At 40.0% G+C, this 22316-nt stretch overlaps 2 protein-coding genes across 2 annotated transcripts in view; both read right to left on the bottom strand.

Annotated features, from left to right (window-relative positions):
* Window positions 1–16073, bottom strand: part of LOC136332027 (zinc finger protein 432-like) — a 146513-nt gene extending 130440 nt beyond the window's left edge. Inside the window, exon 1 of the mRNA XM_066271251.1 lies at window positions 15949–16073. The gene's annotated coding sequence lies outside the window, so the exon portion shown is untranslated. The remainder of the gene's footprint in view (window positions 1–15948) is intronic.
* LOC136332029 (zinc finger protein 432-like) lies at window positions 728–16073 on the bottom strand. Its single transcript, XM_066271257.1, is given in 5 exon segments — window positions 728–4449; window positions 11289–11384; window positions 11663–11789; window positions 12649–12843; window positions 15949–16073. Coding segments are annotated over 4 exon segments (2193 nt in total). The 5' UTR covers window positions 12664–12843; window positions 15949–16073; the 3' UTR covers window positions 728–2494.
* Window positions 16074–22316: the final 6243 nt, after the last annotated feature.

Here is a 22316-nt window from a genome sequence, read left to right on the forward strand (position 1 = left end):
ACTTAGAAATATTTCTTAAAAGTTTTATTGATCTCAGAAAAAAGAAACAGAACGCAGTGTATGGGGAAGGACTAAAAAGCGTCAATTCACCCTGCCCAACTAGCTTAGCTGTAGAGCGTTGGCCCCATATCTGAAAATCCTGGGTCCAATTTCCAGCCAGGGCACACAGCAGAAGCCCATCTGCTTATCCACCTTTTCCCCACTCTTTTCTCTCTCTTCCCCTCCTGCAGATAAGGCTCCATTGAAGCAAAGTTGGCCGGGGCACTGAGGATGGCTCCCAGGCTTTTCCCTTAGACCCTTGAATGGCTCGTTGGAATGAGGCATCTCCCCAGATAGGCAGAACACTGCTGCCCTGGTGGGAATGCTGGGTGGATTCCAGTAGGGTGAATGCAAAAGTTTTTCTCTCTGCCTCTCTACTTCCCACTTCACAAAAATAAAAGAAAAGGAAAAAAAAATCACTTCATAGTTGCTGCTTCTCGTATGTCCCCTGACAAGGCAATCCTGGGGATTCAGACCTCAGCATTCCAGGTCCATCCTTGACCCACTGTGCCAGAGGTCAGGCTAAAGTTGTTGATTTTATACAACAATCAATGCCACTTATAAAAGTCAACAAATCAAAGTATGTTTTTATTGAAATGAACATATTAAATTTGAAGTACTTCAAGAATTCTAAAATAAATTTTAAATTAAGAAAAAGGAAAATATTTCTATATTGAAACAGGTACAGAACACTGTTGTACACATTAAAGTTATCTCACATTGAGAGTAAACTTCCATTTACTTTTATTATTTCAGTTACAAGGTAAACAGAAATGAGGTTGATGCTGGAGCATTTGGCATCATGCTTCGCAGCATATATACAATATAATCAGTTTGGCTCAAATAAACATATAAAGATTTTTTGGAAAGAAATATGGCTGAAGGTGTTCTGTCCCAAATTGCTTGGAAAGGGTACTATCTGTTTAGATTCATGGCAAAATGCTTCTTCATTGAAGAATTCTTCTCTACTCCAAGTTATCTGAGGTTTTGCTAAAACCACCAAATTCGATGTCTTCAATTATATCTGCATGGATTTCATGTCAAGTGATGAGGAACATGAGGTAGTGCTAAACCTCACCATATTCAGTCCCATATGGAAGTATTTCACCAGTGTAAACTGACATTATTTCTTGTGGTCTTACTTTCTGACCCTTCATTTCCACAATTAGAAACATCCACTCATGATTTCTGATGATCTCCAATGACAGTGTACATTCAACTGCATGGTTTCGTAGTCTGTCACATGCATAGGATTTCTCTCAGAATACACATTTTATTTACAATTTTCTAAAATATGATCAAGGCTGACTGCTTCAGAATGTCTTGTCAATTGTTATGTGAGGTAACTGATGAGAACTGATATAACCATGTTTGTTGCTATAAGTTACTCGTCTTTTATTGTTTTTACAGTTATTCTTCATTGCATAGATCTATATGGAGGGCATACAACTGGCAACAGGCATCCATAAAGCAATGTCCTGTGATTCTCTTATGTTTAACAAAAAGAAACAAGTGAGAAAAGCTTTCCGACAATTGCTGCACCCACAGAGCCTCTCTTTTATGTTTTTTGATGAACACTGAGTCTTGACGTTGCACTGATAGTTTCCCACATTCATGACATTTATAGCATTACTCTCCTGTGTGAATTCTCTAATGGATAATGAGACAAATTTTACTCAATAAATATTTAATGTCCATTCAGTATATGTAAATGAAGTCTTTTCTGACAAATCACTGATGTTCCATGAGGCATATCTTCTTTTTCTTTTTTAGAAACAGAAACACAGACATACATCTACAAACAAAAAGGGAGAAATGAGAAGCATCAACTCATTTTGACATTTCAGTTGTTTATAAATTCTTTTCTCATATATACCTTAACTAGAGGGCTCCAGCTGAGTTAATGATTCCTGGCTCAAGGCAGCAACCCTGGGTTTAAACCAGTAATTTTGAGGTCATGTTTATGATCTAATGCTCAAGCTGGCCTTGGACTTCAAGCCAGTGACCATGAAGTGAAATGTGTGATCCCACATTCAAGCCAGCAACGTTGTGCTTAAGCTGGTGAGCCTGCACTCAAGCTGGTGACCTAGGAGTTTCAAAACTAAATTCTAAGCATCCCAGCTCAAACTGTATCCAAAGCACCTCCACCTGATCAGGCCATCATGCATATCTTCTTAAAGCCTTCAGCAAAATACCTGACTTGCATTGGTGCACAAACATGGAAAATTAAGGTCCCTTGTTTAAAATCCTAGGCCTGGCTGATCAAGGCACATATGGGAAGCAACTTGTGGAAGTTGATGCTTCCAGCTCTGCTCCTGCACTGATCTTATCTCTTATTTAAATCTAATGAATTCTTTTAAAGGAGTTTTATGATAATCACTGCATTTGTATAATTTCTATGGTTTCATATACTAATATTCTTCATGAAGTAGCCTTTCCCACACTCATTGCATATTCATGGTGTCACTAACAAATGAGCATGCTTATGTACAGTTAGATCACACTTGTGATAAACATTTTCACATTCACTGCATACATACAGCTTCTCTCACATATGAGTCCTTTGATGTCTACTCAGTTGCCTATTCAGTGTAAAGCATTTCCCACACTCACTGCATACATATGGCTTCTCTCCGGTATGAGTTCTTTGATGTATAATCAGTTGACTCTTCACTGCAAAGCCTTTCCCACAATCACTGCATACATACGGCTTCTCTCCAGTATGAGTTCTTTGATGTATACTCAGTTGATTCTTCACTGCAAAGCCTTTCCCACAATCACTGCATACATATGGCTTTTCTCCAGTGTGAGTGCGTTGATGTGCAATCAGTGGATGCTTCCCTGAAAGTCCTTTCCCACACTCATTGCATACATATGGCTTCTCTCCGGTATGAGTTCTTTGATGTATACTCAGTTGATTCTTCACTGCAAAGCCTTTCCCACAATCACTGCATACATATGGCTTTTCTCCAGTGTGAGTGCGTTGATGTGCAATCAGTGGCTGCTTCCCTGAAAATCCTTTCCCACACTCATTGCATACATATGGCTTCTCTCCGGTATGAGTTCTTTGATGTATACTCAGTTGACTCTTCACTGCAAAGCCTTTACCACAATCATTGCATACATATGGCTTTTCTCCAGTATGACTGCTTTCATGTACAATCAGTGGACGCTTCCCTGAAAAGCCTTTCCCACACTTGCTGCATACATATGGCTTCTCTCCTGTATGAGTTCTTTGATGTATAATCAGTTCACGCTTCCCTGAAAAGCCTTTCCCACATTCACTGCATACATATGGTTTTTCTCCAGTATGAGTTCTTTGATGTACACTCAGTTGACTGTTCAGTATAAAGCATTTCCCACAATCACTGCATACATACGGTTTCTCTCCAGTATGAGTTCTTTGATGTCCACTCAGTTGACTCTTCACTGCAAAGCCTTTTCCACAATCACTGCATACATATGGCTTCTCTCCTGTATGAGTTCTTTGATGTATGATCAGTCGGCATTTCACTCCAAAGCCCTTCCCGCACTCACTGCATACATACGGCTTCTCTCCCGTGTGAATCCTTTCATGTACAATCAGATTCTTCTTATCTGGAAAGCCTTTCCCGCACTTACTGCATACATACGGCTTCTCTCCCGTATGAGACCTTCCATGTACAATGAGATTCTTCTTCTCTAGAAAGCCTTTCCCACATTCACTGCATACATATGGCTTCTCTCCTGTGTGAGTTCGCTGATGATTCCTGAGCAGATACCTGTAAATGTAATTTTTACCACATTCACAACATGTGTAAGGTTTCTTTTCCACAGTAGTTTTCTGATGTATATTCAACTGTGATTTATTGAAGGTTTTATTATATATATTGTATTCAGTCTGATTCAGTCCTGTACGAATTTTCTGACTGAATTTTCTGGGGAAGGCTTTCCCACACTGAGGGCATCCATAAGGTTTCTCTCCACTATGAATTCTCTGATCATCAGTGAGCTGAGTAATCTTGACCAAAGTTTTCCCACATTCAGTGCATGTGAGGGCTTCCTCTCCATTGTCAATTCCGTGTTGCTGAATGACCTTGGACTTATTTTCGATGGACTTGGTACTGGGATGCAACCTAATTTCAGTGTAGAATAGTTCATGGTCATGATGTGGAATGAATGTCCCATCTTCATTCAAGGGAACAGAGTTCTTTAAATTAAAACTTCTAGTTTGGTTTTCAAAACTTAATTTTGATTTTAAAGGTGTTCCGCACATCTCCAACATATCGCATTGTTTCCTCAATAGGGACTGGCTTTCCCTTTGATTAACAATATTTGCAAACATATCATTTTTACAGCATTCTTCTCCACTCTTCATAATGCCTGGACTTTGGAAGGGACTCTGCAAAGGCACATTAACTTTCTGGATTTCTAGGAAAGAAGAGAACAGTAAATCATCCTATAATCTTTCATAATCTTAGTTTGAAATTCAAATTTGTTACGAAACAACTTTCTGTAAAGTAAGTCTTTAGTGATACCCCACGGGTTGTAAAAAAAAGAAATATACTTAGTCATTCAGATTCTAGCCACAGAGCCTGTAAACCTCTTGAAGGTTCCTATGTGATAGAAGCATATTTTGTTTGAAAGAATTGTTCCATTTTCATTTTTTTCTGTTATTTCTATTACGGCAAGACATAGGGAAATGAGAAGGCATACTCCCGCATGTGCTCTGACCTGGATGTATCATATATGACAACCCCATGTGAATCCAATGCTAAAGTAATGACCAATTTTCAGTGCCTTTGGGAAATGTACACTGACAAACCCAGGCATCCTGAAATCCTGGTGCCATGCTGGAACAAAGTCAGCCCTTGCCTGTGAAAGGGAAAGAGAGAGGAAAGAAGGATGGGGGATGGGGAAGAGAAGCAGATGGTTACTTCTCCAGTGTGTTCTGACCAGGAATCAAATCTGGAGCATGCAATATGCTGGGCCAAAACTCTATCCACTGAGTCACCGGCAGGGCCAAAACAATTCCTTTCACTAACTGCTGAGATTATGCTAGTGAAAGGAATTTCTATAGGATTTTAACATATCCTCAGGATGGTACTTGGGAAAAGGAATGCCTTCCCATGGCTATGCTCTTACTGGGAAAATGTGGCCACCTCATTCATTCACAAATTCTACAACCAGCCATGGGATCCTGAAAAATAATAGAGCCAGCCCAACTACCAGCAGCCATGTGAATTCCAAGGCTAAATACAGAAGAAACCTGGATGCAACCAGAATACAGAGTATGCTAGTCTGACAAGAACAAATGAGATTGCAGGACACGAAATGTTAGGAGACTGGTCTTTGTACTGGGCTTAGTGAAGACAAGGTGAATTTTGTTCCTGACACTTCAATTTGTAAAACCTTCATTGTTGTGGACCGTTAATGGCAAAAGCTATTATAGATTCGAGGCTTGGCAGGGGGCTAAGTTCTCCCCCCTCCATCTCCATATTTGGCTTTGATGCTGAGTATCTGCACCCACTCCACTTCCTTCCTTGGCTTGCAGGAAGCAATATACATGCCCTTCCTCTGACTCTTTGTTTGTTTCAGATGTTTGTAAATTTCACTAATGTATCCTGTTTTTGCCTTGGGAAAGTTCCTGTCTTAGCCTTTGATGTGCAACTTTGTATCAGGGTCCTTGATCTGCATACGTCTATATAATAAAGCCAACTGGGGCTGTGAGGCACTCAGATACTGCTGGGCAGTTTGAAGAGTCATCTCGGTCCCATCGGTTTTGTTTTGACAAGTGTGATTCCTCAATTCCGCACCGTTATTTGGAGCTGCGCTGGTCCGCGGCACTTCATAATTTTAGAAGTGGAAAGAATGTCTTTTATTCTGCATAAAAAAACATTTCAAAAAAGGCTGAATGTATGCTACTGAGCAGACTAAGAACAGGGTTCCTACATGGCCTCAGGATGCACCTAGTTACCAGAAGGACCAAAGAATGCAGGTTTACCTTCAGGCCCAACAACTGTCCTCTAGGAAAGAAAACATGGCCTAGAGCTAGAGACTCTTATGAAAATTATTATTCATATCTGATCAGCTTTTGGATGAATAAACATATCCCTGTGCCTGGTACATGGTTCATTTGGGCAGAGAAAGTTCCATGGGCAGAGAAAGGCCTGTACTGAGGAATACTTCAGACCTTGTCTTATGTATAAGGACTAACGGAAAGTTCTGTCCATTTCTATCACAAGTTTCGAAACGTAAGCACGTTTATTTGGCACATGTGTGCCTATTTTTATCACTTAATGTATACATACTGACATAGCAAATTAACTAAAACAAAGTTGATTCACATTAGTCTTATGTGTGAAGCGATAGTGTGTCCATGGCTACTGGTAAAGTTCATTTACGCCACTGTAATTTTTATGAATTTTAACAAGGAAGAAATGCTACAGAAGCATGTCTGTCGCATCCACCATATTTCCCGGACTTAGCACCCTCCGACTATCACTTGTTCTTCTCTTTACAAAATTTTTGAAGGGCAAAAAATTAAAAAATGAAGAAGATATCAAACAAGCACTGGTTCAATTTTTTGCATCAAAAGATAAAACATTTTTCAAAAATGGGATAAACAAATTGCCCTCATGCTGGCAAGAAATCATTAATAATAATGGCAATTATATTATTTAATAAAGTTTATTGATGGTAAGAAAAATTTGTATTTTGTTTTATTCCAAAAACGAACAGAACTTTCCGGTAGACCTTATACTTATTCATGTCTCCTTTAAAAGAAATGAGTAATCAGTATCTCTCTGACTTTTGTATACAGTTCTAGGAAATTAATTGAATTCAAGGAAGGGTTCATGCGAACCTCCAACTCATCCAACTGGTCAGAAGCGCAGGTTATAATATGGAAACACAAATCAACATCACAAGTGAAGTAAACCTTGTGGAAATGAACTCTTAACTGGTAGGTTCTGACACTAGTTCTAAGTAGACATACTAGAACTGAATTAATTTTTAGGACACCCAGTTTAGTAACTACCCAGTGGAAGAAACTTCAAGCAAAGAAGTAAAGGCAATCAGTCTGTGAAAGATAGTAAAAGACGCGATGGAAACCAAAACAGTGGAGGTTATCAGAAAATACGGGTGGGGGAAAAATTAGGTTTACAACTGCTAATATGGGAAAAGATATAATAATAATAATAATAATAATAAAAAAACCAACAACAACACTGGCTGGTTGACTCAGTGTCAAGCCTCAGCCTGAAATGTGGATGTCTCTTGTTTCATTCCTGGTTAGGGAACACAGGAGAAGTGCCCATCTGCTTCTCCACCCATCTACCTGAACCTGTCACTTGACTCTCTCTAATCCCTTTTCTGTACCCCTGGCTCGATTGTAGCAACTTGGCTTGGGGCGCTGATGAAGGCTCCATGGCCTTCAACTCAGGCACGAAAAAATGGCTCTGATTGCAACAGAGCAAGGGCCCCAGGTGGGCAGAGCTTTGCAACTAGTGAGCTTCCAGGGTGGATCCCCATTTGGGGTATACGTAGGAGTCTGTCTCTGCTTCCCCTTCTATCATTAAATTAAAAATAAAAGACTTTATTTATTGATAGTACATAGAGAGATGAGAGCTAGTGTGCGGCAAAAAGTATCAACTAATAGTTGCTTCATTTTAGTGGTTCATTGCTTGCCGCATGTCCCTTGACCCTGCAAGCCCAGGGCTTCCAACTGGCAAGCTCTGCATTCCCCATCACTGCCCTATCCACTAAGCCACCACAGGTCAGGCGCAGAACGCAAGTTGATATTTTTAGACTTTATGCATTTTAGAAAGAAGAGGGAGAAACAGGTAAGCGGGAGGAGAAGGAAGCTTCCACTTGCACATGTGCCTTGAACAGTAAACCCAGTGGTTTACCACGTGGGAACCATAGTGTTCCCGCTGTGAGCCTTCTCTGGTGGGACACCACAGACCAGGCTCAAAATGCAAGTTGCTTTTGTTTTGTTTTTCTTCTGACAGAGACACAGAGTCAGAGAAAGGGATAAATGCTGACACATAGACAGGAAGGGCCAGAGATGAGAAAAATCAATTCTTTATTACGGCCCCCTTGTTGTTCATTGATTGCTTTCTCATATATGCCTTGACCGGGGGCTACAGCAGACCCGAGTGACCCCTTGCTCATGGCATCACAACCCACCTGCGTTCCAAGCTGGTGAGCTTTGCTTAAACCAGATGAGCCTGTGCTCAAGCTGGTGACCTCAAGTTCTCAAACCTGGGTGTTTCGAGTCTCAGTCCGATACTCTATCCACTGTGCAACTGCCTGGTCAGGCAAAACGCAAGTTTTAAAGACTTGAATAATCACAGCATGCTGGCGGAAATCAGAGTTATGGAACACATTAAAGAGTCTTTCAGAAGAGGACAAACTTTCTCATCTAGATGACAGCATATCATGAAGGTCAGTGCGAGAGCAGCTGCAATTTTATACAACAGAAAACTTGGGACTCACTATCTGGCACATCGTGTCATCAAAATTTGATGAAAAGGTAATATTATTTTAATGTCCTAACAATAAATAATAAATGCAATCAATAATAACTCCATTTTCTGCATAATAAAGAAAATCACACATAGGTTTAATCTAACAAAGACTAGCCTGACAAGGCCGTGGTGCAGAAAATAGAGCATCAGACTGGGACAAGGAGGACCTAGGTCCATGATGGAGAATGTTTTAATAAAAACCGCCCACTTTTGCAGTGCTGGTGAACCTGGCATTAGATTTATTCTAAATCTTAGAAAATGTTCTTGGACTACCTTATGACCCAGCAATCCCTCTACTGGGTATATATCCCCAAAACTCAGAAACATTGATACGTAAAGACACATGCAGCCCCATGTTTATTGCAGCATTGTTCACAGTGGCCAGGACATGGAAACAACCAAAAAGCCCATCAATAGATGACTGGATAAAGAAGATGTGGCACATATACACTATGGAATACTACTCAGCCATAAGAAATGATGACATCGGAACATTTACAGCAAAATGGTGGGATATTGATAACATGATACGAAGCGAAATAAGTAAATCAGAAAAAAACAGGAACTGTATTATTCCATACGTAGGTGGGACATAATACTGAAACTAAGAGACATTGACAAGAATGTGGTGGTTACGGGGGGGAGGGGGGAATGGGAGAGGGATAGGGGGTGGGGAGGGGCACAAAGAAAACAAGATAGAAGGTGACAGAGGACAATCTGACTTTGGGTGGTGGGTATGCAACATAATTGAACGACAAGATAACCTGGACTTGTTATCTTTGAATATATGTATCCTGATTTATTGATGTCACTCCATTAAAAAAATAAAATTATAAAAAAAAAATAAATAAATAAAAAAAAAAGAAAGAAAAGAAAATGTTCTTGGAAGAAATCAAAGACCTAATTAAAACAAAAGAACACGTAATAATCCTGGATTAGTATGAAGAGTATGTTGTAGACAAAAGTACTAACCAATAAGACAGACTCAATGTAATCACTGTTGAAACACTAGCTGGTTAGTTTTGCAGAAATTGACAGGCAGATATTAAAATTCAAATAGAAATGGAAAAATTCGGATGTCAAAATGACCTGTATTATTTTCTTTTGTACTTTTCTGAAGTGAGAATCGGGGAGGCAAAGAGACAAACTCCAGCATGTGCGCAACCAAGATCCACCTGGAAAGCCCACCAAGAGGCAATGTTCTGCCCATCTGGGGCATTGCTCCATTGCAACTGAAGCCATTCTAGTACCTGATGCAGTGACCAATAAGCCGTCCTCAGCGCCTGCACCCACATGCTACAATGAAGCTTTGGCTGCAGGAGGGGAAAAGAGAGATAGAGAAGAAGAGAAGGAAGGTTGGAGAAGCAGATGGGCACTTCTCTTCTGTGCTCAGAATGAGAATGAAACCTGGGACTTCCACACACCAAAGCCACGCTCTACCACTAAGAAAACCGGCCAACCTCAAAATAATCTAGAAAGACAAGAATACACTCAGAGAATTCACTCTTTATAATTTTGAAAGCTGCTACAGAGTTATGAGTATAAAAAACACCATGAAAATGTGTACACATAAAATGTTCCAAAATTATTACCTGGTGGTTGTATGACTAAAGGAATAACCTAAAAACATATTAGCTATTTATTTAAGTGGCTAAACTGATTAGTATGTGAATTAAATCTAAATAAAACCACTAGGTATATGATGTAAAATCAGAAGCTTTGACAAAAGAAAGGCAGCGATAACATCTACCAAGAAAGAAAATCTGATGTAGGAAAACTGGGAAGGATCGCACGTGAAGCACTCGTAAGTTGACAACTAGTTTGAGTTGGAACTCGTGATGCATGGTAACAAGATCTATTCCTGTTCATTAAATGAAGCAATAGAGATCTTTAAGAAGAGAGCTACATAGAAAAAAATAAGTGAGTAAAACAAAACAAAAAGAGAGCTCACAAAGTAGCAAACATCACTGGTGATGCTAAGACAGATGTAATTTAAAATGTCTAGCGCACAATTCTAAATTTTACAAAGAATGGAAAGAAGATGATTCTTGCTCTCACACAGAATAGGAAGTCAGAGGTCAGCTGTCATAACAACGAGTAGGATACACAGGAAGGAAGCGCACATTAGACAACACTGGGGGAGACGTCAGTCTGGGAGTCCATTTCAAAGTACCGATATAGGTTCAACGTCCTGAATAGAGGAAACATTTAACAATGATGAGAACTGAGTATGAAAAAAGCTGGAGAGAAGGGAGGCGAAGAACAAATGAATGCATGATGAAAACCAGACTCTCATGGCAAGACAGTATCCATCGTGTGGATGGATTTTATGGTAGAAAATCACTATTTCCAAACAGGGCACAAAGGCTGAGTAGAAAGAAAACTGACGAATTCATAATTCTATCTTTCCAAAGAAGTGCAGAAAATGGAATTTCTCAGAAACAGAGGGGGTAACACAGGCTGAGACTCTGTGGCCAAGACAGAGAGTAAAATCTGAGAATGCTAGAATAAAAGCACACAAACAACACTATGATGTAGATGAAATCAATAGGTGTCATTACTCAATGAGAAAAAAGGGGTATGTTTCCCTCTAAATTTCTAGAAATAAAAAGGGTTCTCATATGTAAAGGGGTGGTTTGGTTTCTTTATCCAATGATACAGGTCTGATGTGTTCTCTGACTAGAATATGACTTCTGCCATTCAGCCCCCCGACTTACTGGCTAGTTGTCACCCACTCACCTGGACAGAGCAGATGTTGGGGTCCATCCCCTACTGTCCACCTTTCTTCCCCTCGCTCCAAATTGGAAAGCACATCTGGTTTGCTGGATTGATACCCTGCTCAGAGGGAAAAATGACACAAAACTTAAACTTACTGAACTGGGCTGGGGTGGGTCAAGAGGAAGAAGGTTACGTTTTAAGAATGGAACATGCTTTGCATATGTAACATAAAGCCTGTTGTCTCAGGAGGCAGAATATTATACCTTCTTGTCTAAGGTAATGGAAAGATCTGAGGTTCTTCTCAGAGAACTGTAGTTATTCAGAACAGTTAGGCAACTTAGGGGGGAAAAACCACTAACAGCACCTTCTCAGTGACACAGGGAAGCTGTCCTCACCCACTGACACCAGGTGGCTGAAGATCTCCAACATCACGTCCCGGAACAGGTCCTTCTGATCGGGGTCCAGGAGCCGCCACTCCTCCCGGGTGAAGTTCACAGCCACATCCTGAAATGTCAGGCATCCCTGTAACAGCAGCGTGCTATTTAGTGGTGTGATGTGCATTTGATGATGCAAAAGAAATGTTAGTTTTTGTCTAATTTCACTTTATCTAATACATGTATAGAGCAAAAGAAGTTCTATTTTATTATAAAACTGAATAATCACATACCTAGTAAAATACAAATTGGGGCAAAAGTAGGTTTACATTTGTGTCTACAAAAAATACAATCAGAAACAATCATACAAGAATAAACTCCGTTTTACACATAACAACAACTGCAAACATACTTTTGCCCCACTGTGTGGTCTGCAATTGTGCATTCAGTCATCTATGCGTTCATCTGATCACAAGACTATGCAATGTGAAAGAGAAGTTGTACTGATATAGTTCAGTATTTCTCAGATTAAATGAAGTAGTTTTTCATACTGTTCTACAAATCCATAATGAAGAAGAAAATTTAAAATAAACACAAATGCCTACCCAGGCAGTGACAAAGTGGATAGAACATCACCCTGAGACCTGAGGATCCAGATTCGAAACTCTCAGGTCTCCGGTTTGAGCACCATTGTTCGCCAGCTTTGCTGTGGTGTTGCTGGCGTGTGAGTACGATCATTGAAATGACCCCATGGCTGCTGGATTGAGCCTAAAGGTCACAGGCGTAAATCAAAAAGTCCCTGGCTTAAGCTTCACATTAATGACTTGAGCAGAAGGTAACTGACTTGCTTTAAGCCCAACTCATAGACAAAGTAATTATGAGAAGTTATCAATGAACAACTCAAGTGTCTCAACTACAAGTGGATGATTCTCATCTCTCTCCCTTCCTATCTTGCTCCCCCCCACTCTTTCTCAAAAAAAAAAGAAAAAAAATAAAGCCAAAGTCACCTGAGACAGAATCATTTTCTTCTATTGTTGGAAAAAAGCTGGAAATAAAGAGGGTGTGTGTGGCGTGTTGTCGGTCTGCTCTAAATTTCAGCTCAGAAACCTGTCTTCACTCAGGTGTGTTACCAGAGATGCTGATACCCAATTCTACAACGTCTTCCTGCTCCTTGTGACTCTATAGCACCGGGAACTCAGGACCTGTGGATTGAGGAGAAAATTCAGTGACTGGTACATTTCCTCTGGGCCCAGATGCACTCACCCTCACACAGTGACCACAGTATCGCTAGTGTCCCTTTGCATCGTGTCCCTGAAGTTTATCCTTCTGGCCAATCAAATCTCAGCTTGCAACTGTGGTGGAGGACCCCCTTATCCTGTGGAGTTTAAGTGAGGTGACTGTCAACCGAGACCCGGGCTATGACAGCCAGCCCTGCACCATCCTCAGGGGCCGGGGAGTCTCAGGAAAATCACTCATACAAAGCTGACCACATGGAAGGAGGGGATCTGGGCACTGTTTTCCTTAAACCATATGTGCTCAGATTCCTCTTCAAACGATTTTGAACACCCCGCAACTGCACTCATTTCAGGGAGAAAATAATGCACTAGGCATGTTTTTTTTTTTTTAATTATTATTATTTTTGTGAGAAAGCCAGGAGGGCAGAGACAAGAACATAGAGCTGCTCCTGGATGTGCCCTGACTGGGGAATCAAACCGGCAACCTTTGCGCTCCAGGATGATGCTCCAACCAATCGAGCTCTCTAGTCAGGGCTTTTTTCTTTAGAGACAGACAGAGAAATTGACAGAAAAAGAAGGGGGAGAGGAGATTTTACACGTTTTTTATTCAGTCATGAACTCAGTGTTGGCTTTCTGTGTGTACCCTGGCATAGGATTGATTCTGTAATTTAGTCATTTCATAACAAAACTCTTAACCAATTTAGCTAATCTGCCAGAGCCTGATTTTTAAAAAAAATATATTTTAAATTATTTATTTACTTAATCATTTTATAGAATAGAGACAAAGAGAGTGAGAGAGAGTGAGAAGGGAGAGGTGGGGCAGAGAGCATTATATTCCATACGTGCCTTGATTGGGCAAACCCAGGCTTTTGAACCAGCGACCTCAGCGTTCCAGGTTGATGCTTTACCCACTGTGCCACCACAGGTCTGAGCCTAATATTTTATAGATACATTTGGGGGAGGGGGACAGAGAGAAAGAGAGATATTGAAGAGAAAGAACCATAGATCTGATGTTACACCCATTTATGCATTCATTATTTGACTCCAGTATGTGCCCTGAGCGAGGATCAAACCCACAACCTTGCCATATCGGAAGGACAAGCAATGAATGAGTGCACAACTAAAATGAAAAGACTAAGTGGAACAATGACAAGATGCTTCTCTCAAATCAATGGAAAAAATTTTAGAAACCTCATACAAAGCTACCTGGATAACTAAGTGTGTCAGAGCACTGTGCAGAAAAGCCAGGGCTGTGGGTTTCACTCCTGGTCACAGCTCGTACAACCATCAAGAGAATGCAGGGGTTTCCAGAATGTTTGTCCCTGAATTAATCCTATAGATCAGCACTGTAAATGAGCTTGTTCAAGGCTTTGTTTTACTGCTAGGCTTCCCCTATTCCTTATTCCCCAATCAGTGTTTAAGTTTGTCTTAAAAGGTGACTTCCAACTGAATTCTGGGTTGCGTAATTTGACTGACTCAGGTCTCTGTGCGGTTGCTGGCTTCAAAATAAAGATTCCTTAATTTGGCTACTTGTGTGGATCAACATCTGTTTCTTGTTGTTCTGATACAAAAATATATCATATTTTATACATACCATAGTCGTATATACAATATACATATATGTTGTTTTAGATATATAGTATGTCATCAGGACATATATACATATACAATATGTGTAAATACAGCTTCAATACTGGCTAACCTATATATAACATTATCAACTCAATGAAAGAAATCAACTATAACAAAAGCTTTTCACTTGAAAACACCAAAACATATATACAGTGTGTCTGTAAAGTCATGGTGCACTTTTGACTGGTTAAAGGAAAGCAACAAAAGATGACAGAAATGTAAAATCTGTACCAAATAAAAGAAAACCCGTCCCAGTTTCTGTAGGATGATGTGGCAGCATGTGCGCATGCACAGATGATGACGTAGAACCATGTATACAGTGGTGCCCACGGCCATGCCAGTCGAGATGTGGACCATACAAAGGAAAGTTCAGTGTGTTCTGTGGCTCGCTAAATTCAAATCCATAACTAAAGTGCAATGTGAATATCGGCGCGTTTATAACAAAGCGCCACCACATATGAATAACATTACTCAGTGGGAAAAGCAGTTGAAGGAAACCGCCAGTTTGGTGGAGAAACCCCGTTCTGGTAGGCCATCAGTCAGTGATGAGTCTGTAGAGGCTATACGGGCTAGCTACCTAAGGAGCCCTAAAAAATCTTTGCATGAGCCCACATAGAACTGCACTGAATAGGTATGAAACTGGGAGTTTTTCCTTTAATTTGGTGCAGATTTCACATTTCTGTCGTCTTTTGTTGCTTTCCTGTGACCGGTCAAAAGTGCACCATGACTTTACGGACACACTGTATATAACTAATAGTGAGAAGGAGAGACAGGAATCTTAGGCAAACAATGTATATGAAGAACTAAGGACACCAGACCAGGCCATGGCTCAGTGGATAGTGTCGGACTAGGACACAGAGAACCCAAGTTTGAAACTCCAAGGTCAGTAGCTTCAGCACAGGGTTGCTAGGTTGCATGTGGATTCATAGATATGACACCATGGTTTCTAACTTGTGCCCAAAGGTCACTAGATTGAAGTTTCAATTCGATGGCTTTAGACCAAAGTTGCACGATTGAGCAAGGGGTCACTCCCTCTGATGTAGCCCCACAGTGAAGGCACATATAAGAAAGCAGTCAATGAACAACTAAGGTGCTACAACAAAGAATTGATGCTTGTCATCTCTCTTCCTGTCTCTTCTATCTTTCCTTCTCTCTGTCTCTGTTTCACACAAAAAAGAAATTAATAGCAGAAATAAACCATATTAAATATACTTTTTTTGTCTTTAAACAATACTATACCACTGGTCGCGATAGCTCGGTTGGTTAGACCGCCTTCTGGTACAAAAAGGTTGCCAGTTCGATCACAGACAGGGTACATACAAAAATCAGTTCATGTTTCTGTCTTTATCTCTCTAAACTTTTAAAAATTAAAAAGAATATATAAATATTTTTATGGCACTAAATTAGTAATTTTAGATGAATCATATTTTATGATTCTACCTTCTAAAAATTGGTAACCGCAGACACTGTGGCAGGTGAATAATATGAGGAGGCATCAGGAAGGACACAGATGTCCACGACAAACCCACTTTCCTACTGTGTATTGAAGAGTGCAGTCACTGCTTGAGATAAGAAAAAGTGTAAACAGCAAAGTAAGAAAGATAACTAAAGTTATATTCAGGAATTACTTATTTAACAGAGAAAATGCATTCAGTAAGCACATTTTCACTTATATAGTGAGAAAGAAGTACATCCACCCATGTAACTAAATTCATTTCCTTTTTTTTTTTTTATTTCAGTGAAGGAAAGGGAGACAAACAGAAAGACAGACTGGGACAGACAGAAAGGAAGGGACAGAGATGCATCACCATTTTAAGAAAGTGAAGACTAGAGACAGAGATTGTGAGAAAATATTTTCACATTATGTATCTAATAAAGAATTGTACTTAAATTACACAAATGGTCTGCAAAACATAACAATACCACTATCCAATTCCATTATGTATGAAGTCATAAAAATTTTTAAAAACTGATTTTTGATGATGTCACAACTGTAAACTTACTAAATATCAGTAAGTTGTAGAATTACTATGTAAATAACATATACAAATTATGGTCCTAAAGCCATGGCTGGTTTGATCACTGATACAGCAGTGGTCGAGCATTAAGTTTTTGATTTGAGAATAAGAGAGAAAGAGATAGAGAGAAAGAGAGAGATACCGTAGTGGAGAGAGAGAGGGCCATGGATTTATTGTTCAACCCATTTATACATTCATTAGTTGACTCCAATTGTGCCTTGAGCAAGGATCAAACCGGCAACCTTAACATATTAGATGAACAGTCCCATCAAAGGTGTCACTCACCCCACCAGGTTAGCACTGTCTGTCTCATAAGTAAGTATCATAGCATTTAAGGATCGAAACACATAAAATAAAGGTCCACAAAAATGTAAATACATTGGAACGTGGCAAATGAAGCTGAAGTGCTTTGAGATCCCTGTATTGCCGTAGAAGAGTGTAAAGACACTGTTTCTCACAAGGATTTATAAAGTGCCACACTATGCATAATCTCTACCATCAGGAAGAAAACTAATAGCTGTCTTTATTTTTATGCTTACAGATGTGGAATATAGAACTTTAAAAACTCATCTGAGCCCTGGTTCAGTAGCTAAGTTGGTTAAGAGTGTTTTCCCCACATATGCTAACATTGCAGGTTCGATCACCGGTCAGGGCACATGTGAGAAGCAACCAATGAATGCATAAATAAGTTAATCAACAAATTATTCTGTTTCCTGCTCTCCCTCTAAAAAAATCAATCAGTGCAATTTAGAATAAAATTCCATTCAAGATCCTAGACAAACAGCTATAGACAGCTTTAATAACAAAATGCAAAGACATTCTCTATGAATTAAGAGACTTAAAATTATTTAATTATAACAGTACAATAATAGTACTATAGACAAATAAGCCACAGGAACTAAATACAAAGCCGATGAGCAGACGCCTGCACAGACTGAGATGTAAAGGCACTGCAGGCTCTCCACAGAAAGAGGTAAAAGTGGCTTTTTAAGCCTGACCAGGTGATGGCACAGTGGATAGTGTAGCTTCAACTGAGAGGGACTGGAGGGAGTGTTAGCTACAGGCCCTAGGGGCTGCCGCCCTGGGCATCTGCTGACAGGAGGGTTGGTGCATCTAGTGTGCTCAGATCAGCACATCCCGGTCAGTGACTTTCTGAAAAACAGCAGCACCATGAACTACTGAAGAATAATAGAAGAGGAAGCAGATTTTTGTCCTGAAAGAATGTACAAGCTTTTAGCAGTAGAAGGTGAGATGTGTCTTAACATTCCAGCCTTTTTTTTCTCTTGAGGTGTACGGAGACGCTCATCTCAATCTTTGCTAACTGCTTCCTGCTTATCTGGGGTCTTAGAGCAGTCCCTTTTTTAACTGTTTACTTCCTCACTCCTTCTATTTTTTTTGTTTCTTCTACCTGCACAAAACCTCTGCACCTTACAGAAATCTTCCTAACAATTCAGAAATAACTAGCTCTAGAACAACTTAGTTTCTTTCTCTACCTTCAAAAAGTACCTCTACACCTGTTAGGTTAGGGTCTAAGGCCCCTGACCAAAAAATCCTCTACTAGCCTGGTTCAAGAGATCTGGCACCAGGGCGGTTCCTTACCTCTCCACCTGAGAAAAACTGACTGATTTTCCACCTCCCCTCACCACCCACACCTATATCGTCACTGGGGCAAATTTTAATTAAGTGATCCCCTGCCCCAAAAGTCTCCACCAAAATTAATCTCGCTAGCCTTGCTCACTACGCCTATAAAAGCTTAAATCCCCAGGCTCTCGAGGCTGACGCCATTTTGGACTCAGCCCACCTGTTCCCAAATGCATCAATAAATTTCTTATAAACCTCATCATTCCTGACCTGTGGTGGCGCTGTGGATAGGGCATCAACCTGGAATGCTCCGGGCGCTGGTTTGAAGCCCCAACCTTGCCCAGTCAAGAGATATGTAAGGTGCAACTACAAGGTGATGCTTCCCGCTCCTTCCCCCGACTTTCTCCTCTCCCTCCCTCCCTCTCTTTCTCCATTCCTCTCCCCTCTCACTGCCCCCCTCTCACCTATCTCTAAAGTAAATAAATAAAATCTTAAAAAATATGCCCGAACAAGCAGTCAATCAGTGGATAGGGCATCAAACGTGGAGGCTGAAAACCCAGGTTCCAAACCTTGAGGTCACTGCCTTGAGCATGGGATCATAAACATGATACTAATGGTGGATGGGGGATGGGGGTGGGAGAGAAACCTCCAGCAAACATTAGCCATACAATGGGCCCTCCAAAGCAGAAACAGATTCTGCAAATTACAACCTGGTACCCTGAGGGTAAACACCACAACCTTCCACCAAGTACGCACAGGTGATGCCCAGGCCAAGGCAAAATATAACCAAGCAAACTTAAAAAACATTTGTAGTCTCTTGAGGAAAAGATGGCAGCAGAGTAGGCGGAGGCACAGATGCCCAGCTCTCACCACCAAACTGGAATACAAATCAATTTAGGAAAAATCAGCATGAAAAACCAACTCTGAAATACAAGAACAGCTCTCAAAAACCAAGAAGCAAAGAAGAAGCCACAACAAACCTGGTAGGAAGCGCCTGAATCTCCCCTGCTTACAGGAACGGAGAAGGTGGGGGGTGAGGCTGAGAGCCCAGAGGGGATCTCACACAAAGGAAAAGAGCAGAAACTACTGCTCACAGCCACTTGCCTGGCGACCAGAGAGCGAGGTGTGTTGAAAAGAACAGCTTATCTCCCAAGCGGATAGGAAAGAGAGAGGGACAGACTGTGAGGGGCTAAGGAATGAAGGAGATGACCTAAAAAAGCTGACTCATCTGTGCTGGAGGCAGCCATAGCTGGGAGAGGGTCTGAACCTTTCACAAAACAGAGCTGAATTGCTTCCGGATCAGAGATCTCCGGATATCTATCCAGCTCCAATCAGCGCAACAAGACACAGCTGAAAACAAGAAGTGGAGAGGAGGGGCAGTAACTCAGGTCTTCATGGAGATCTGAGATACACCTCCCCCTACTGAAGCTGAGAAAACACCCTGCCACTAGAGAGATTAATTGGCTAAAGAGGCCTTCAGGGTCTCAGGTTACACCCACAGCATTCCTGGATACAGTTTCAAGGAAGCCCCCTGCTGAGATCAGTAAAAAGCCTATCACCTGTTAAGAAAACAAACAAATCAAGACTTCAAAGCTGCCCAAATCCAAAACTGGACTACAGATAACAGCTGATACCAACCCAAGACCTAGAAATAACTGAAAACTGGAGGCAGACAACACCAAGCCTAGACTCAACCAACTCTACAAATAAAAACCCCAAAAACAGACAATGAGAAGATAAAGAAGTGCAATCCAAATGAAACCAGAAAAGACTTCAGGAGATGAACTGAGTGATATGAAATTAATCAAAGTTCCAGATGCAGAGTTCAAAATAATGATTGTAAGGATGCTTACAGATCTTAGAACAACAATGGATGGTCATTATGAACATCTAAATAAAGAAATAGCAAGTATAAAAAAGAATCACTCGGAGATGACAAATACAATATCAGAAATAAAGACCAAATGGAAGGAATTAAAAACAGGATAGATAGAGCTGAGGATTGAATCAGCGAGTTGGAGGACAACTGGAATGAAGGCATGAAAGCAGAGAAGAAAAGAGAAAAAGAGACTCAAAAAGTCAGAGGAAACCCTTAGAGAGCTCTGTGACATGAAGAGAAATAACATCGACATCATAGGGGTTCCTGAAGAAGAAGAAGAAGAACAAGGAATAGAGACTTTGTTCAATCATATCATAGCTGAAAACTTCCCTAAATTAATGCAAGAGAAACACTCAGAAGTCCAAGAAGCACAGAGGACTCCATTAAAGAGAAACCCAAAGAAACCTACACCAAGACACATCATAATTAAAATACCAAAGCTAAGCAATAAAGAGAAAATATTAAAAGCTGCAAGAGAAAAAAAGTTATCACCTACAAAGGAGCCCCCATAAGGATGACTTCCAACTTCTCAACAGAAACACTTGAGGCCAGAAGGGAATGGCAAGAAATATTGAAAGTAATGCAGAACAAGAACCTACAACCAAAACTACTTTATCCAGCGAGGTTATCGTTTAAAATTGAAGGGGAAATAAAAAGCTTCCCAGACAAAAAACAACTCAAGGAATTCATTACAATCAAACCAATGCTGCAGGAAATGTTAAGGGGTCTGTTGTAAACAGATCAAAGTGGGAAAAGAATATAGCAAAAAAAGAAATACACCTTTAAAGAAGAAAATGGCAATAAACAACTACATATCAAAAATAACCTTAAATGTAAATGGATTAAATGATCCAATCAAAAGACACAGGGTAGCTGCGTGGATAAGAAAACAGGACCCATACATGTGCTGTCTACAAGACACACACCTTAGAACAAAAGATACACATAGCTTGAAGGTAAAAGGATGGAAAAAAACATTTCATGCAAATGGAAATTAAAAAAAATCTGGAGTAGCAATACTTATATCAGACAAATTGGACTTTAAAACAACGGATATAGTAAGAGATAAAGAAGGCCACTACATAATGATAAGGAAAGCAATCCAACGGGAAGATATAACTATTATAAATATCTATGCACCTAATATAGGAGCACTCAAATATATAAAGCAGATTTTGATGGATTTAAAGAGCGAGATCAACAGCAATACTATAATAGTAGGGGATTTCAATACCCCACTAACATCACTAGATAGATCCTCAAGAAAGAAAATTAACAAAGAAACAGCATATGTATTGGAAACACTAGATCAACTCTATTTAAAAGATATCTTCAGAACCTTTAACCCTAAAGCAGCAGAATATACATTCTTTTCAAGTGCTCATGGTACATTCTCAAAGATAGACCACATGTTAGGGCACAAAAGTGCTCTCAACAAATTTAAGAAGCCTGAAATCATATCAAGCACTTTCTCCGATCACAATGGCTGAAACTAGAAATGAATCACAACAGAAAAGCTCAAAAACTCTCAAACACATGGAAACTAAATAGCAGGTTGTTAAATAATGAAAGGATTAAGAATGAGATCAAAGAAGAAATAAAAAAATTCCTAGAAACGAATGACAATGAGCATACAACAACACAAAATTTATGGGACAGAGCAAAAGCAGTACTGAGAGGGAAGTTCATAGCATTACAGGCACACTTTCAGAAGCTAGAAAAAGCTCAAATAAACAACTTAACCCTGCATCTAAAAGAATTAGAAAAAGAACAGCAAGTAAAGCCCAAATGTAGTAGAAGGAAGGAAATAATAAAGATCAGAGCAGAAATAAATGACATAGAGGCTAAAGAAACAATACACAGGATCAATGAAAGTAGGAGCTGGTTCTTTGAAAAGGTAAACAAGATTGATGAACCTTTAACTAGACTCACCAAGAAAAAGAGAGAGAGGACTCAAATAAATAAAATTAGAAATGAGAGAGGAGAAATAACAACTGACACAACAGAAATTCCAAATATTGCAAGAAAATACTATGAAGAACTGTATGCCAAAAAACTAGACAACCTAGATGAAATGGACAAATTCCTTGAAACATACAATCTTCCAACAATCAATCTGGAAGAATCAGAAAACCTAAACAGACCGATTACAACAAATGAGATCGAAGCAGTTATCAAAAAACTCCCAACAAAGAAAAGTCCGGGGCCTGATGGCTTCACAACCAAATTCTACCAAATATTCAAAGAACTAACTCCTATCCTTCTCAAGCTATTTCAAAAAATTCAAGAGGAAGGAAGACTTCCAAGCTCCTTTTATGAGGCGAGCATAA

The sequence above is a fragment of the Saccopteryx bilineata genome, chromosome 3, assembly GCF_036850765.1.
Source record: "Saccopteryx bilineata isolate mSacBil1 chromosome 3, mSacBil1_pri_phased_curated, whole genome shotgun sequence".
In the NCBI taxonomy this organism is placed as follows: Eukaryota; Metazoa; Chordata; class Mammalia; order Chiroptera; family Emballonuridae; genus Saccopteryx; species Saccopteryx bilineata.